Source organism: Sinocyclocheilus grahami, unplaced genomic scaffold (genome assembly GCF_001515645.1).
Source record: "Sinocyclocheilus grahami isolate Dianchi unplaced genomic scaffold, SAMN03320097.WGS_v1.1 scaffold704.1, whole genome shotgun sequence".
NCBI lineage: Eukaryota > Metazoa > Chordata > Actinopteri > Cypriniformes > Cyprinidae > Sinocyclocheilus > Sinocyclocheilus grahami.
In genome coordinates this window covers 873,313-889,888 of record NW_015505883.1, presented here as the reverse complement: position 1 = coordinate 889,888, position 16,576 = coordinate 873,313, and the positions used below count along the sequence as shown (strand labels likewise).

General features: G+C 38.1%; 1 protein-coding gene across 1 annotated transcript in view; it reads right to left on the bottom strand.

Moving 5' to 3' along the window:
• Positions 1–5,453: 5,453 nt before the first annotated feature.
• The window catches only part of LOC107559913 (kinesin-like protein KIF26A), a 96,275-nt gene continuing 85,152 nt past the window's right edge, over positions 5,454–16,576 (bottom strand). The window contains exons 10-15 of the mRNA XM_016243940.1: positions 14,279–14,438; positions 13,522–13,684; positions 9,754–13,078; positions 9,047–9,237; positions 7,833–7,983; positions 5,454–7,707 (exon numbers count right to left, since the gene is read on the bottom strand). Coding sequence (XP_016099426.1) covers positions 7,529–7,707; positions 7,833–7,983; positions 9,047–9,237; positions 9,754–13,078; positions 13,522–13,684; positions 14,279–14,438 — 4,169 coding nt within the window. The 3' untranslated portion in view covers positions 5,454–7,528. The remainder of the gene's footprint in view (positions 7,708–7,832; positions 7,984–9,046; positions 9,238–9,753; positions 13,079–13,521; positions 13,685–14,278; positions 14,439–16,576) is intronic.

The following is a 16,576-nucleotide window of genomic DNA, read 5'->3' as shown; positions in this document are numbered from 1 at the left end:
ATATATATATATATATATATATATATATATATATATGTATATATGTATGTGTGTGTGGTTGTACATACACACATATGTAGTTGTTTTTTTTGGTGTTTGGCTTAGTGTTATGTTAGAAACATTATTATACTCTTATACCTTTTGTTCTTTAATATTTTTAATAGTTTTTAGCTTTATCTTTTGTTTTTCATTTAAATGTTAAGTTTTGAAATTTTGTTGTATGCGTTTGTCATTTTCATTTAATCTCTTTATTTTTAAAATGTGTATAGGTAGTATTTATAAAGTTTTAGCTTTTAGTTTTGGATCTGTTTTTAGTTGTTTTAATACTACAATTGATTGCTTCTGTTGTCCTCATTTGTAAGTCGCTTTGGATAAAAGCGTCTGGTAAATGACTAAATAAATAAATAAAAGTAAAAAGATAAGTAAATGGTTATGTAATAACAATTTTGGAGTAAAACATTTCTTTATTATAAAATATTCTGTAAAATAACATAATTTCTCATTAAATTTTAATTATAATTATAAAAGTTATATTCAGGCTATTATCTTTATGTTATCTTTATGTTTCAATCATGAATGTTAACTATTTGGTCTTGTGAGCTAGATATGCTATGCAAGCTGCTACTGAGAATGTATGCACTTGCTGCTGCTAGTAGACAACCAGACATGCTGTTGTGAGCGTGTAAGATATGCTGCTGCTGCAGTAGTAGATTTGTGCAGGTATGACGTCAAAACCTGGAAGACTAACTCCCCATGGGATCCCTTGATATTTTCCTGTTTTTTTTTTCTTCAATTTATGAGCAAAGTACCTTAGCAAAAAAAGTAATATATTTAAAAGAAATTTATTTTATACTAAGTTTAGTTCAGATCTATTAACATATTTACTTACTGATATAAAAATTATAATTAAACTTTATTCGGTGTACTAATTGTGCACAATGCACATTTCCTAATATTAAGCCTAAAAAGTGTTTTAATGTCACTATTGAGTAGGATTGTATGATCTTTGTATATTATTTGTATTTAAATGCAAGATATTTAAAGTGTACCTGAAGTATATGTGCAATAGTTAAACTTTAGCACAATCAAATATACATCAGTATATCTTTAGTTGGACTTCAGCAATACTTCCGCACAATTAAGGTGCATTAAGAACAAAACTAGTTGTTCCAGTTTAGCAGACTTTAAGTATACCAATTCAATATACTAAAAGTACAATTGCAGGGTATTTTTATTTAAAAAATAAATATGTAAATGTATTTGTAGTATACTTGTATACTATAAATAAATGTATTTCAAATACATTTTAGTGTATTTATTTTTCACTAGGGTAAGCAGTAAAATAGCAGATCTAGATGGAGCTGGGGGAGGTGGAGGGTTTCAGAGAAACGAACTGCAGGACCAACTTACAGCAAACTCATTTTATGACTAAGCTAGATATATATTCTGGGAAGATTTGTTAATAAATTGTTGTTTTTGAGAAATATTTAGTTGTTATTTTCCTTGTATATTCTTGATTTATTCCAGATTTCAAACTCACATGAATATATCTTGGATTGCTTCTGGACTGCTGTGGTTTATCTTGACTTTTCCCTGAACTCCTCCTCATCACATTGCTGTCACGTTCTATCCCCTGCAGGATCATCAGGGTCAAAATGGCCCTTTGAAACCATAGACTCTGCAGTGTAGCAAATCTCCCTACAGCAGCTTCAGAATGTCTCAGTGATAACGGGTCCACTTCAGATGGGTAGTGTGTAGGAGCTGTGGCTCTTTCTAAAACCTGAGATCCCTTAGTGAGAGCACACACACACACACACACACACACATTTACTGCCATTTACATAAACATAAAGCTACATTAGTGTGTATGGGAACAAAGTATTTCCTTGTTTGTTTGTTTTTTTATAACATTTTTGGCAGGGTATGATTGTACCTTCAAGATAGCAGAAATCATATTTGTCACATTCATGTCATTCATATTTCCTGATGAGTTTATATGTAATCATGCTCATGCATTATTAACTTATGTAGCCACTAGCCAGCTTCTCTGGTGTGTGTATGTGTGTGTGTGTGTGTGTGTGTGTGTGTGTGTCTTTGTATCCCTACATTCCCAACAGCACACAAATGCTATATGCATGCTATATGTTGCAGAGCTATACATTTAACATAATATAACATATTGTATGGTAACGCTTTATTTTGATTGATAATTTTTGACAGTTTGACTTTAGACATTCTAGCTATAAGTAACTTTGCAACTACATTTCAACTAGCAGTCATTAGAGTATTAGTAGATGGTCTACTTATTACCTGTTAATACTTTATTTTCATTGTCCCCTGACATTCTACTGACTATAAGTAACTTTTTCACGAACATGTCAACTTATTCTACTAACACTAACCCTAACCTTAACCTAATAATCTACTAATACCCTAATTAAAGTTAGTTGACATGTAGTTGCAAATTAATTAGATTCAGTTGACATATAGTTGCAAAGTTACTTATAGTTAGTAAAATGTCTAAAGTGGACTATCAAACTAAAGTGTGATCAATATGAACATAATGTAAATTTTGCTATCTAGAATATCTTTTTTCACATTAGTACAAACTCTACACTCAAGTTCTGATGCATACTATTCTACAGTCTATGCCACATGAAATGTTTAATTTTAGAGTAAAGGTACCTGGTTTAAACTGATCCCAAAATGAAACGTGTTGACATATGAATGTAATAAGTTTAACATTATATTTAAAAAATATATATCATGATGATACTTCAAAATAGTAAAAAATCTGACATTTTAATGTAAAGTCCACTTGAAATCAAAATTGACCCTATTTATTTTGTTAGCATGACTTGTCTCGTGGTGAACAGTTAATCAATGCAGGTTAATCCATATTGTTCGTCTTCATAATCTTCAAAGTTAGTCAAAATCTGAAAATTTGATTCCCGTCTGGAATGTAATTCCTTCTCTGATGACATCCGTTTGACGGAATATCCTATCCAAAGCCATCAGTCTGCTGCAATACTAGAGACAGCAAGGAGGTGCACTGAAATAAATAAATAAATAATTCACACAGACTTTAAATTGATAGTTCATTCATGACAACTCTCAGAACAGTTTTAGCATGTAAATGAATATGACAATATTAATGTATTTGATCTTGGCAGACTACATCTGCTAAACACACTGCTGCTACTGCAAATCAAGTATAGACTTGCTACTGTCAATAGATACACAATATGTTGCCACTGCATAAATACACATACATAAATCTGTCATACAGGATAGCATCTAGACAGGTGGAACTGGGGGAGGTGGAAGGTTTTAGATGCTCTCAAAAACACCTTAAAAACAAGTCCATACAACTTGTGCACCATATTCTAAACCTTCTAAAGCCATTTTACTTCTAAAACAAGTTTACTCAATTAAAGCACATAAGCTTTAAAGTATCAAAGCAATCCTGTCGTAATATGCCCAGAACCGATGTAGTCTTATTGTCACTCCCAGTTATGGTGATTATACCAGTAAAAAGTTACACAGAAATACGAAACAGTATCCCAGAATAGATGGTGTTTACATTTTAATCATTGTCATTCTTGTGATTTGGCACTCTTCTCTGCTGTCAAAAAGCACTCAGGGCCCTCTAAGCTAAAGGCTACAGATTTGATTAGCAATACAGTGACCAGCTGCTGCAACACAATTGCCAAATCATTATTGCTGCTTTCAGTGGAATGAAGACAGAAAGGCTAAGGGAATTATAGGGCCAGGGAGATGTCAACATATGTAAAACGTAACCAGCTATCGTTAGCATGCTGTGCAGCTTGGTTAAAGACCCGCATTTTATTTTAAATGATGGCCTTGTGTGTTTTGGATGTGCAGTGTGCGCTGGAATATACCTGAACCATATACACAACCTCTTTGTAGAAGAAAGCCAAAGTATTACCTTAGTAGGTTCTTAGGTTGATAAATTGCAAGACGTGAGCTGTGCATTTAGCAGTAATCACCCTCAAATGTGTTTGTGCATGTGTGCTCAAGTGTGTGTGTGTGTTTGTGTGTACGCCCAATCAAAAAGACTATTCATGTGTGAAAATCAGAGCAGGTGGCAACACAACAGGATGAAGGACTATGTTGAATGCATGTGCATGTGTTTTTGTGTGAATCTGTGATGTACTGGTTTGCCGACACAGCTCATCACCTTCTATATTTCTCTCCAACACCTGTGGATTGCTGACATATCCTTAATTCTTTATATAGCTCTTGCTCTGTTTACCAAGATGAATAAACTAAACTAGAATGATTGATTTATTAACTAGAATTCCACTGTTTTAATAGCAGCTTGGCATTGGATGAAATTTCAACTTCGTGTGTATTAATACTCAACAGACAAAATGTTTACAATATAATAAGGCATGGTAGTTATAAATGGAAGTAAACAAGTTCTGGCAGATATATTAAGTGAAGTGAAGTGACATGTGACATGTGGCCAAGTATGGTGACCTATACTCGGAATTAGTGCTCTGCATTTACCCATCCAAAGTGCGGACACACAGCAGTGAACACACACAAACCGTGAACACACACCCGGAGCAGTGGGCAGCCATTTATGCTGCGGCGCCCGGGGAGCAGTTGGGGGTTCGGTGCCTTGCTCAAGGGCACCTCAGTCGTGGTATTGAAGGTGGGAGAGAGTGCTGTACATTCATTCCCCCCACCTACAATCCCTGCCGGTACGAGACTCGAACCCACAGCCTTTGGGTTATGAGTCCGACGCTCTAACCATTAGGCCACGACTTCCTATTATATACTAAACTAGTTTATGATCACGTTTTTAGCCATATGTTTGTCCTTGACATTTACCATATTTGAAAGGCATTTCATAATGATGTAAATATGGAAAATAACACAAGTGTTCTTTATTTACAAACAAATCAGGGATGCTTTGCTGACATGACAATTATATTAAACCTATTCAGACACCAAAATCTGCACTGGTTGTTTTAGAAAGTGTGACAGTCACGCTGTTTTGCAATGTGACACAATATTTTGTCCAATTACTGGTGAGAATACAAACCTGATAGCTCGCTAATGGACCTCGCTAAAAAGACTGCGATCAAATCTTTTTAAATAATATTTTTAATTCATATATCATACATAATTTTCATATTGATATTACTGATGTTTTCAGATTTTATAATTATTAATGCTAATACTAACCCACAACACCCCAGATTTTGCATGTTTTGAAGAGTTTCTTGAAATTTTCTTTTTATCAACTTATCAACTTTTTTTCCCCTTATGAAACACATTTAAATAACGAAATAAATATTCTTGAAATACCTATAGAAAAGAAATGGACAGACCAAGACAAATAAGAAGGACATTTTTATTCACAAGAAAAACAGTGTTAGCCCAAGCTGCCATATGATACATTTATACAGAGGGTCAGAAAATTCTTTACAAAACCAAAAAAGTTAGAAAATATGATTTTATATGAAACATGATGCAACATACGTTGTCAGCTTTCATTCAACAAAAATTTCAGTTTGGTGTCAGTTAAATCCATGTACTTAAAGTATAGTGAATGCCAGCATAATCATTACAAAATTCAAAGATGAAGAATAAATTCTAGAAAAAAAATACAAATATAATGCAGCATCTTGAAAATGGGCCTGAGAGTGTTTATAAAGGTAAATAAATCCAATAAAAAGTTTTGAATTCTTTAACGTCAATGTCGAATGAGATCTAAAGTTCATTCACAGCCTTTGACAGACAAATAACAGGAAAGTCATTCTGACATCTACATGTTAAAACACTGAATCACTTTCACCAGCAAATTTCTGTGATGGTATCTTCAACATCAGAGAAATCCAGGTGGTCTTTTACAGCAGTTATTAAACAGCACATTGAGCGCTGAATAATAATCATTATACAGTATATCCTGTGAAGGCTAGTCTATGAGACCGACATTTGTGCTAAATGCTTCCTGTTTTCCCATTTGCTGAGGTTGTTTGTTCAAGACCATGATTGCATGGATGCATAGGACTAAGGCTTGGATATTCATCCACAGTGTAGTTAATAAAACCTGCAATACATCAAGGACTGGACCGTAATGTTTGGGTACATGGACTGTCAAGATTTTAATGACAGAATCAATGTTCTCTTAAGTCTATAAAAAGTGTGTATTAACAGCACCAAATATGCCACTGAGCGTGCCACAGTGCTTAAAATCTCATCAGATATTTTTATGGTTATTTTTAAGATGCTGTTGTCTGAATGGGTATGGAAAAGAGTCCTTCCTGTACCGCACAAATGTCACCTCCCCCCTCTTTAATCACACCTACAAATCTTTAAATGCTAAAGGACACACTCTGTGTCCACAGAGAAAGGCTGAGCTAGACATGTCAGGTTACACTGATGAATGCCCTTTGTCAAAGTGTCTATTTAAAGTAAACAAGAACAAGAGGCCAATCTGCATTTTAATAGATCACACCTCTCTAGCATCTATCGCGAGCATAACAATGACACTGAGTTGCATTCATTTACGTGATAAGAACCAATAACAATGCTTGAAATTTTACATTCTTGGTGATTTTTCTGTTGTTCATTCAAATGTTTTAACGTAGGCTACATTCAATGTGGCTGAGCAAACATAGTACCAATTCAAATCAACTATACGATTCTCTGGGAAATAGACATGTCAAAGTCGGATATGCATCCATTTTCAGTCCAGTTTGGAAGAGTCAAGGTAACCAAACCAAACACGTTTATGAAAACTGGCTTGCATCACGCATGACTGTCTATTGCTGAGTGATACTGTGTTCCTTAAAAAGACTTTTCTAAAAAGATACTTGATTTGAAAAGTAGAAAAAACTACTTTTCAAACAGACAGAAAACTGCAACATAAGGCTCAAAAGGTTTAATAACAGTATGCTGACAGACGTGATAGTTCAGGAGGCAAAGGCAAAGCATGGAAAGTCAGCTGTATTGCTCTCCTTTTGCACCCAAAATGATATTTCACACACTGTACGATCATATAAATACACTATACAATGCAATAAAATAACAAAAAAATATGGTTCGGTTTGGGTATGCTGGTCATAGCACTAGCACCAGTAGAAAAAATAATGATTGACAACAAATGTACAAAACAGTCATATGAAAAAGGCACTTTGTGGTGTGGCTGAATAACTCTTCGGTAAGTGAGAATGATTCTTCTCTTTCCTTGTGTAAGGAAATGTGTCAAACGCATGTAAGCTTGTTGGATTTCCATTTGAGTAAGTCTATTCCATGTTTATTGTGAGGCACTGCATTTAACCGGAACAGTGTTCTCTTCTCCAGAAGATAAGTTCCTACTTCATGCAGAATTCAGTGTTCCATCCTATTATAAAGATCATCCTTTGATCAATTTTATTTCCTTGGAATCGCCAGACCGGCTGCAACATTTCATTATCCTTCCTTTCAGACATCCAGGGTCCTGTCTTCCTCCATCTCTTTGTCAGTGTTCATCGATCACCAGATTCTGTTCTTAAACCTCCACCTCTCGCGGTCCTTCTTGCACGTCAGATGCTACTCGGATGTCAAAGCAGGTCACCATCATGACGCGGGACTTGCATAGGTTGACGCAGTATTCCAGTTCAGCCGTAGCCTGCTCCAATGCCTCCAAGTACTCTTGCGACTCCTGATCCAAATCCTCATCCACCTCAACTGCAAAACAAACCAGAACAGAGTCATTACAAAGAAATGGACTGGAAGTATTTAGCATGAACTTTCATCTTTGTCTACAAGAAGCACTACTAGTCACAAGTTTAATGTAAAGGTATAACACTTACACTCTCCAATCCACTTGCTAGGATCCATCATTAATCTAGACTTTGTGTTCTCCAGCTCTTCTTTCAGAGTCTTATGCTTGGCTCTGAGATCTATGATTTGCTGTGCCCGTTTCTCAAGAACCTTCAATTTAGTGTTAAAATACATCAGGCCCTGTGGACAGAAGATGGACATAATGGTTAAAATGACAGTTCCATATCACAGACTAATTTGGGGTTTATCTGGATTAACTAGAAGTAAAAAATCTGGTACAATGCTGGTCTAATAAAATTACTTCAATATTCCCCTGACCGTGACATTTTCTGCACAAAGGAAGCATGGGTTACAGAACTATAATAATACTATGATATTTTCCAGGCATTGTAATGGAATAATTATTGCAATACAGTCTGATTCAATTATACAATCGAGCTACATCCATGCCAGTTAATCAACATACCTTCTCAACATCCTGAACTGACTGTTGGAGACAAGAGGAAAAGAATGTCAGAAGCTATAGTAAGAAGTGGGAATACACAACATACATGCACTCCTATTATCCAAGAATATTATAATACCCCTATGCCTGGATAAACACTCCTGTGCACTAATGCTATAGAAGGCACATGCTTCAACATAAATCTTGTCCAATTTAATTCCAATTGATCTTAAAAACTCTGACAGACAAACTGAAGATTATCTCCATGGATTTATGTGAGTGCATTACCCTGCTGATTTAATGATAGAAAAGATAACATTCTTTTAACTGCATCATTTTACTCCCGCAGTTTTACACCCTTCCTTGCTTGCTTGCTTCTGCCAAAACCAATTAATTCCAGATTGTTAACTGATTTTCATCACTCCAGTGTTTCAAATGTAAACCGTTTTTTTCCTTTCCAAATAAATAACAATTTTTTCCCATCCCCTTTTACTAGCAGGTTAAGGCCCTAAGCTGTACATTATCTTAATAATTTTTAATAAGAAGCAAAGAAACCAAAACCTTAATTTAGTGTCTAAAGTTTGAATATGATACATGGAGCATATTTCTGAACTAATAATATTGCTCTTTACATAGGAAAATCTAACTCATCCTAGATCAAAGCAAATCTTTGGGAAGCCAGTTATGGACAAAATTGTTCTCTGACATCTCAGTTATGGACTGTGCAAAGATAGTTATACATAGTTATGCATCTACAGTATGTATTATTCAGCATATAACCAGACAACCCATTCTAACCTCTTCTATCTTTTCTTGTCTTCGTCGCTGAAGCCTCTCCACGTCATCAATTTCATACACTTTGATCTCAAAAGGCTCTTTCAGTGGCCCGGACATAGGGGGAAGGTCCACCCACTGGCCCGTGGTCCCAGACTTCCCCAGAGAGGAGGTGTCCGGTAAGGGAGCTGGGATGAGACGCCGCCTCTGGAGGCCTGGTCCACGGAGAGACAAAGGAAATATGTGAGATAGAAAAGTAATTAGGACATTGAAAGATTGCAAAACCAAATGAGATAAACAAAACAGAATAAAAGATGGATGGATAAAGAAATAGCAAGCAAACAAAAATATATTGAAGAATAGGAACATTTTAAGCTGTGCTAGTGTTTTGTATATGTATGAGGATGTAGACTGGATGGAGATAAATATCAAAACCCCCTGACTAAATTGTATGTGATGTGCAGATGCATAGTATTAGCATTATCTGTGCTATATCATCTCAAGTCGGCATATATTATGTATACAATAAAACTGTAAAAAATCACCGTTTTCATAGCCTTTTTGACTAGAGTAGTTCTCAAAAAGAAAAAAAAGAAAGAAAAATAGCTATGTTCCATGTGGGCTTCAGTGTCAACATGATTCATGCTTAAGGGCCAAATGTAAAATACTACACAAGCAATATGACTATCAAAAACTTCAGGTCTTCATAGACAATAAGAGATGCTACTCACCATTTGACCTCTTCTTGGGTGCTTTGGAGCTCCTTGTGCGACCAGAGGAGGACATCCCACTCTCACTCATGGAGTCATGGGCTGAAGAAGCACTACCAGTAGCTTCACTGTCACGGATCATGCTCTCATATCCACTGCTCCCTCCACTGTGGTAGAAGAGTACAGTTCGTCCCATGGCAGGAGGCAACTCCCCACTTAGGACACTACTGTTATCACTTCCATGCCCACTGCTGTAGCGCTGAGGTCTTCTGGGGGCTGTGATCTTACTATATGGAGATGGGAGAATGGGGATTGGGGTATGCTTGTCATCATTAAGGTTCACTCCACTGTCATTGCCACTGTCTGAATCACCTGAGCCCTTTGTATGTTTCCCAGAAGGATTGGCCAAGGCCAACTCACTAACGCGACTGTTTGCTACCCGCATTGCTTGCTTGGTACCCATTATTGTTCCTCTTGTGGATTTACCATTACCTCCTACTGTTGCTCGAGGTAATGCAGTCTTTCCTGAAGGTGGAAGGTTGGCATTCCTTGTTGCTGGTGCCACAAGAGACTTAGTGGATGAGCTCAGGGCTTTGGAGTTGCTTGCAGATAATGTACGAGCTTTGTTTGCATTAACAGGTATTTGTCTTGTGTTAAGGCTGCCTTTGCCAATCCCACTTTTTACAGTGGCTACTGGGTTTATACAAGAAGGTGGAGAGGTAGCAATTGGGGAAGAGGTGGCAACAGGTGATCCAAACCTATTGACAGACTTGCTTGATTTGCTGTTGAGACTAGCACCACTGTTTTCTCGACTAAGAGCAGGTTTCGACCCCAAAGATGACAAACTGTCACATCTGTCTAGAGATATCTGACTCCCATATACCTGTCCTGTATCACCTCTAGTTCCTCTAGCTTTGATACTAGAGGTTGCTTTTATCAAACTATGCTCTGACTTTAAGTTAGATATTCTTAAACTATTTGAATCACCCCTAGAGCTAAGATCAATATCATCCTCTAAACCTGTAACCCTTTGTGCTAAAGACTTTCCAGCCTCATAAGCAGACTTTAAGGCACTTGGGGGAAACAAGATTCGATTATTTTGATCCAAACTAGATTTGCGTACTGGAGGAGGAGGTGGTGATACATTGCCAGGTTTTGACATACTCTCCTCATGCTTGCTTGATTTTCCACTTTTTCCTAAAGAGGAAAACTTTAAACTTCCTGTTGAGGAACCAATATCTTGAGCAAGCTTGACATCAGTGGACGTATGTATGACTGGAACTGTCCCAAGTGTTGTTGCGCCTCGTCTGAGCTGTGGCATCTTGCTCGGGGACTCCATCTTCCTGTTGTTGCTGGATTTTTCACATCCGTCCACCACCCTTTGGAATGGGTTTGACCCTAGTGTTTTGGGCATTCGAGGTACACTGTTGCTGCTTGTGCCTGCTTTTCTTGCAGGAATTCCACTCATTCCATTTTTAGCCAGTCTGGATGAAGAACCTGAATTAGAGGTTATAGAAAACTCCAATGAGCTGTCTACTTGGTGCCATGGATCTGGTATGCAGTCTTGCCTTGGTGGCTCACGTCTCCAGTTGCTACTGGAGCTGCTTGCACTGATACCGCTACTCTGGGCTGTGGATGAGGTAGGTTTTAATTTCCTGGAAAGACTAAACTGGACAACTTGAGAATCTTGAAAAGACTGGGGATCGGATAAATGAATGGTATTTGCCTTTGCCAGTTTTGGCAAACTTTTGGCAGACAGTTGTGGGGCCTCTGGAGAGGATGGGCACTTGCTAAGAGAGAGTTTGCCTGATATAACACTGTCGTTGTCCAAATCTGAAAAGCTACAGCCACTATCATTCAAGGAAATAAGTTCCTTTTGAGGGCTGCTTTTGAACATCCTAAGAGAATCAAGGTAGAAACTCCTGTCTGGGCCAGTATGAGTACCTTGAGGGAGAAATACATCTACTGTTTGGTCATCTTTATTCTCCAGAGTACAGACACTTACTTCGCTAAGCCATGAAGTGATAGAAGAACCACGGCTACCGAGTGAAGTACATGCTTTCTCCTGTAATGGTGCCACCATTTTAATGTTTGCCTCTGAGGTACCAACATTGCATGTATAGGCATCAAATTCATCATTGATACTGCTAATTATGCTTACTGGTCGTGATCCTGAGGCAAGGGCCTGTAGTGAGCAATCACTATTGAAGCTCACAATACTGGAGGGTCTTCCATTGTCCACAATGTTGCCAATTGATAACTCTTCCACAAGAGTGAACACAAGCTCGTCCTCACCATTTAGCTCCACTGGCTGTTTAAGGGTTACAGTTGTCCTCAATATGTCCTTCTCCATGCACCTTTCCCTAAGACTGGACCTAATTTCCCCAGAAGTCCTGTGATTAAGGTGATGGAATTTTAGCGGTGAGTTCTCATTTGAATCATCTCTTTTTTGATGACTCATCCCAATTGGCGGTATCCTCGTGGCAGACTTTTCTTCATTTTCACTACTGACCATGACATAGTCTTTTTGTTGTGGTGGTGGGGGAGCAGGCTTGGGTAACTTTTTACTGAAAAAAACTTTTTCCCTAACTACAGGCTCCGACTTTTGGGATACTATTGTTTTACTTTGTTTTCCTGGAGTGCATAAGAGTGTTCCATTGTATGACATTTGCACCTTTTCACCATCTGCACTTGTCCTACATAAACTCTCAGACATGGTACTGAGATCTTTGTCTGATGTGGCGCTTTGCAACTTGGAATGTTCTAATTTGGATTTGTGTTTTGGACTGCCAGGCAGTTTACTGGCTACAGAAAATGACTTTTTGGATATGCTGTCCTGTGTTGATAAGAGCGCTTTGATAGGAGTTTTGGGAGAAACTGAAATGCAACCAGAGCCTTCTTTCAATTTGGTTGCATCACAGTCCATTTTAGGGGTTGCAGAATTTCCTCCAGATTCTCCAACAAAGTCTGTAGGTTCCTCACTACCATCGATACATTCTAATCGCTCCTGAAGCTCAGCAAAGGTGTTACATTTGAAGTGATCATGGTCAACTGGCCCTTCTTTCCCTCGTTGCTTACGGTTAAGAGAGGGGATAATGGGAACAAAGGTTGGGGGTCCTTCGTTGTCGCTGAGCTCTCGATCAGAGATGGCAGCACCACCAGGGCCAACATAAATTACAGTGTCACATGATTGCTCACTACTTGAAGAATAGTCAGGATCACTGAGGAATGATGGTAGATCTGGGTCAAGGGCCACAGTGCGAGGATGGAATGGTCGCAAATGTGGTGGTCGGCGGATCCTTCCCTCATCACAGGAACTCTCTCCTCCAGAGGAACTAGAGGCATACTTGAAAAAACAACACCAAAATATCATTTAAAAATACTCTGGAACTCTGGTGTGGTATAGTTTTAACCATGTCACAACAAAAGTATGAACACACTTTATGTCTAATAAGGTCATGCATTGACTGTATTCTGAGGGCAAGAGTTATACAACACCAAGACAACAATATGAATATAAATGTTTTTCAAAACCATTTATCTGACGCAGCACTACCCAAGGGCAATACATCAAGTGAATTTTTCCAATAACAGTAAAAGTTACGATACACAATTACAATCTCACTATAATTGTTGATTTTAATATGCACTAAACATATTTATATATTGATTTTGTTTGGTCTAAAACTATTAGACTAAATATCAAAATGTTAAAATCAGCACTAATCCTCTAAGTACAATATACAATTATTATAAGAATTCCTAAATTCTAGTCAGTTAAAAAGTTACCTTTGATTTTTTTTTCCTCATACGATGGATTCGGGAGGCTAGCTGAATGGTGGTAAGAGAATCTGCATAAATGGCAGGGGAGTCAGAGATGTGGGCAATCATGGTTGTCCTACAGTTGATGTTCCCCAAGGAATCTCGCAGTAACATTGTGAGCTTGCTATCCCTGGAAAAATACATTTTCATTGTCAGCATAAACAAAGGTTGATAGATTGTCAGCAGAAAGTCAGCTGTTTAATCAAGCACTGAGGCAGCCTGGCCGTTAACTGTTCTCTAAAAGTGCAGAACCATCGAAAGGTTCACTATACAGTCTTGCCATGATATTAATCACAAAAAGCTACAAATATGTCTATATTGCATTTCTACGAAATGTGAATAGGTGTTAGAAAGGTGAGAAATAAGGCATATGCGATCCGACAAGAACCTATTTTTTAAAAAGAGGTGCATGATCTATGAGCTCAGCAAAATACAGAAAAACAGCAGTCAAACAATAAACCTGTCAACACAGAGATCACAGGTACAAGCTTGTTGCTGACATCTTTGATTATACGCTCAAATGCATCAGTATTACATCTTCTATGGAAACGCATAAGACCTCAGGAAGATATTCAGAATTATCATGTAATTCTATTTATGCAAGTTATGCTATTTGATTAGATATTTTTATACCAAAGACGTTAGAACTGTATCTACACATTTGGAGCAACATGACCCATTTTGATTTCTTATTGTCTTGTGGCAAAGATTTACATTTTCTTACCTGTATGGAACATGTTTAGCTCCGTTGGCCAAAGCCAGTATTACATTTCCTAATGCAGTCAGAGACAGACACAGACCTCCTCCTGCGTCCCTGCTCTTACAAAGCACCTTCTCACAGCTTCCCAAGTCAATCAGATGCAATCTGCTCCTACCACCAGACACTGATAGAGGGGAAAAGAAGAGAAAATGAGATGTGATCCCTGGGGTCCTATACTACAACCAGTGCAAACATACTGTCCTTCCACAAATTTCTGTTAAATTTAGATCAGCTCAGCTTTGATCCAGCAATTCACATTTATTAACATTCATATTTTGTGTATGTTAATAATAACAAAATCATGGAAACACAATAGTGTTTATGAATATTTAGAAAGATAAAAGCTAATAATTAAAAACAAATAAAAGAGTAAATGACGATTAGTTCATTCCCAAAGCTCATCGCGAATAAAAAAACTTGCATTATGAAGTTTAATTCCAAAGTCTTATGGTTGCAGACGAAGCAAACTTGACCGAACAAAAGAAATGATTCTAAATAATAAAGCACAGAGGGTAATAATAAAGCACATAAGAGGGTAATATCTCACCCTTGTAATGGAAGATACAAATACACTGTCAACCCCACTCATTACCGTTATCACTGGAAGTTTGAGACATTGCCAGTGTGGTTCCAGAGACAGAGTCTTACTATTGAGAGATGAGAGGGACTGAATTTCTTACTATTGGAAAAAGTGTAACCGTCAACTTGGATCACGTGATCACATTATAGTTTTGACATCATTGAATTTCAGAGTTGTGCGACACTCAATCGCCATTTACAGATACCATAGGAATGAATGAGAAGTGCCGTAAGCTGAATCCCACCTGTCGCAAAAAGTCAGTGACTTCTCTTATAAAACGACATTTTATTCAGTGTAAACTCTAAAAATAGTTCTGTCATGACAACTCGTGGAGGGATTGGTATGTTAATGTATTTGGTCTTGGCGGAATAGATCTGCTACGCTGCTGCTGCTGCGGCAGAGCAAGTACCGAGACTTGCTACTGCCAATACATCCACAACATGCTGCTGTGAGCATGTAAGAAATATTGCTGCTGCAAATATAGCATACATGAAATAAGCCCCATATAACATACAGAAATCACCTCGTAGTAGATCTATACAGGTGGAGCTTGAGAAGGTGGAGGGTTTCTAAAGCAAGCTGCAACTGCTACGGCAAGCACTAGTCATATATTTGAATGTTGAGCAGCGAGCTCATTAGCTACTGATACAGGAGAGAACCAATCAGATGTGCCATGTGATAATGATGTCATTAGGTCAGATTGAGTTAGACCTATCGGACTGCGCCATCTAGAGTTTCATGCCAGAACTCTGCATTTCAATCCAAAAATATTGTTTAGTGTAAAACATGCTGAAGATTAGCTGATACACTGTCGATTCATTAAATGATAATCTGTTTCCTCAAAAAAGCTGTTTATTCAGTGTAGTAAAGCCTCTCCTCCATTGACATACATTCAAACAAAACTGCCTCTGGTCTCTTTCCCTGCGTACCGCCAAAACAGAAGCGTTATCATTACCCGTTATGCTTTTTTGGCTAAAGGTTGCTGGTTTGCCTTTCAATGCCTTTCAATGAGCGTCGATACTGAGACGGTGGACTTGCCGCCACAGTCCCTTGCATATGAGGAGATTATGACGGTTGTAACTTGTGCTGTAGCCAAGTTGAAAATCGATTGGCCAGCTGAGAAGCAGGACATTTGTCAAAAGAGTAAATTAGACAAACGCTTTCTGCTTCCTGGTTAGATCACAACCTCCATGCCAGGGCCTTCTGTTTTTTTCCCGACCTCCACACTGAGGTGTCAAGGTCGTAGAATAATCCCTATTCAGATTATATTTCATTATATGATTCATCCCTCTACAGCCCCACAGTTTCTGGCTATTCTAATATTGTGGGGCTGAATGAACAGGGATAATGGACGATGCAGAGGGTGGAGCAGACGCTTCCCACCAAGACGGTGCGTGTCTGCACACCATGGTGGGATTACAGGTGTACAGGTGTAAGACCTGGGTGACAAAGAGAAGGCCATGGATCTCTCTCTCTTTCCGTGCTACAAAGGAAATGGCCAGAGCCATCAGCCGTTCAATGGTAGCCCTAGTAGCGACAGAGAGACATCTGTGGTTGAATCTGTCTGAGCGGCAAGACAAGGACAGAATCTTCCTGCTGGATGCTCTGCTCTTGCCTTCTAGCCTCTTTGGAGACACCATAAATACTGTCATCGAGCTGCTCCAGCAGTCCTCTAGCTCCTC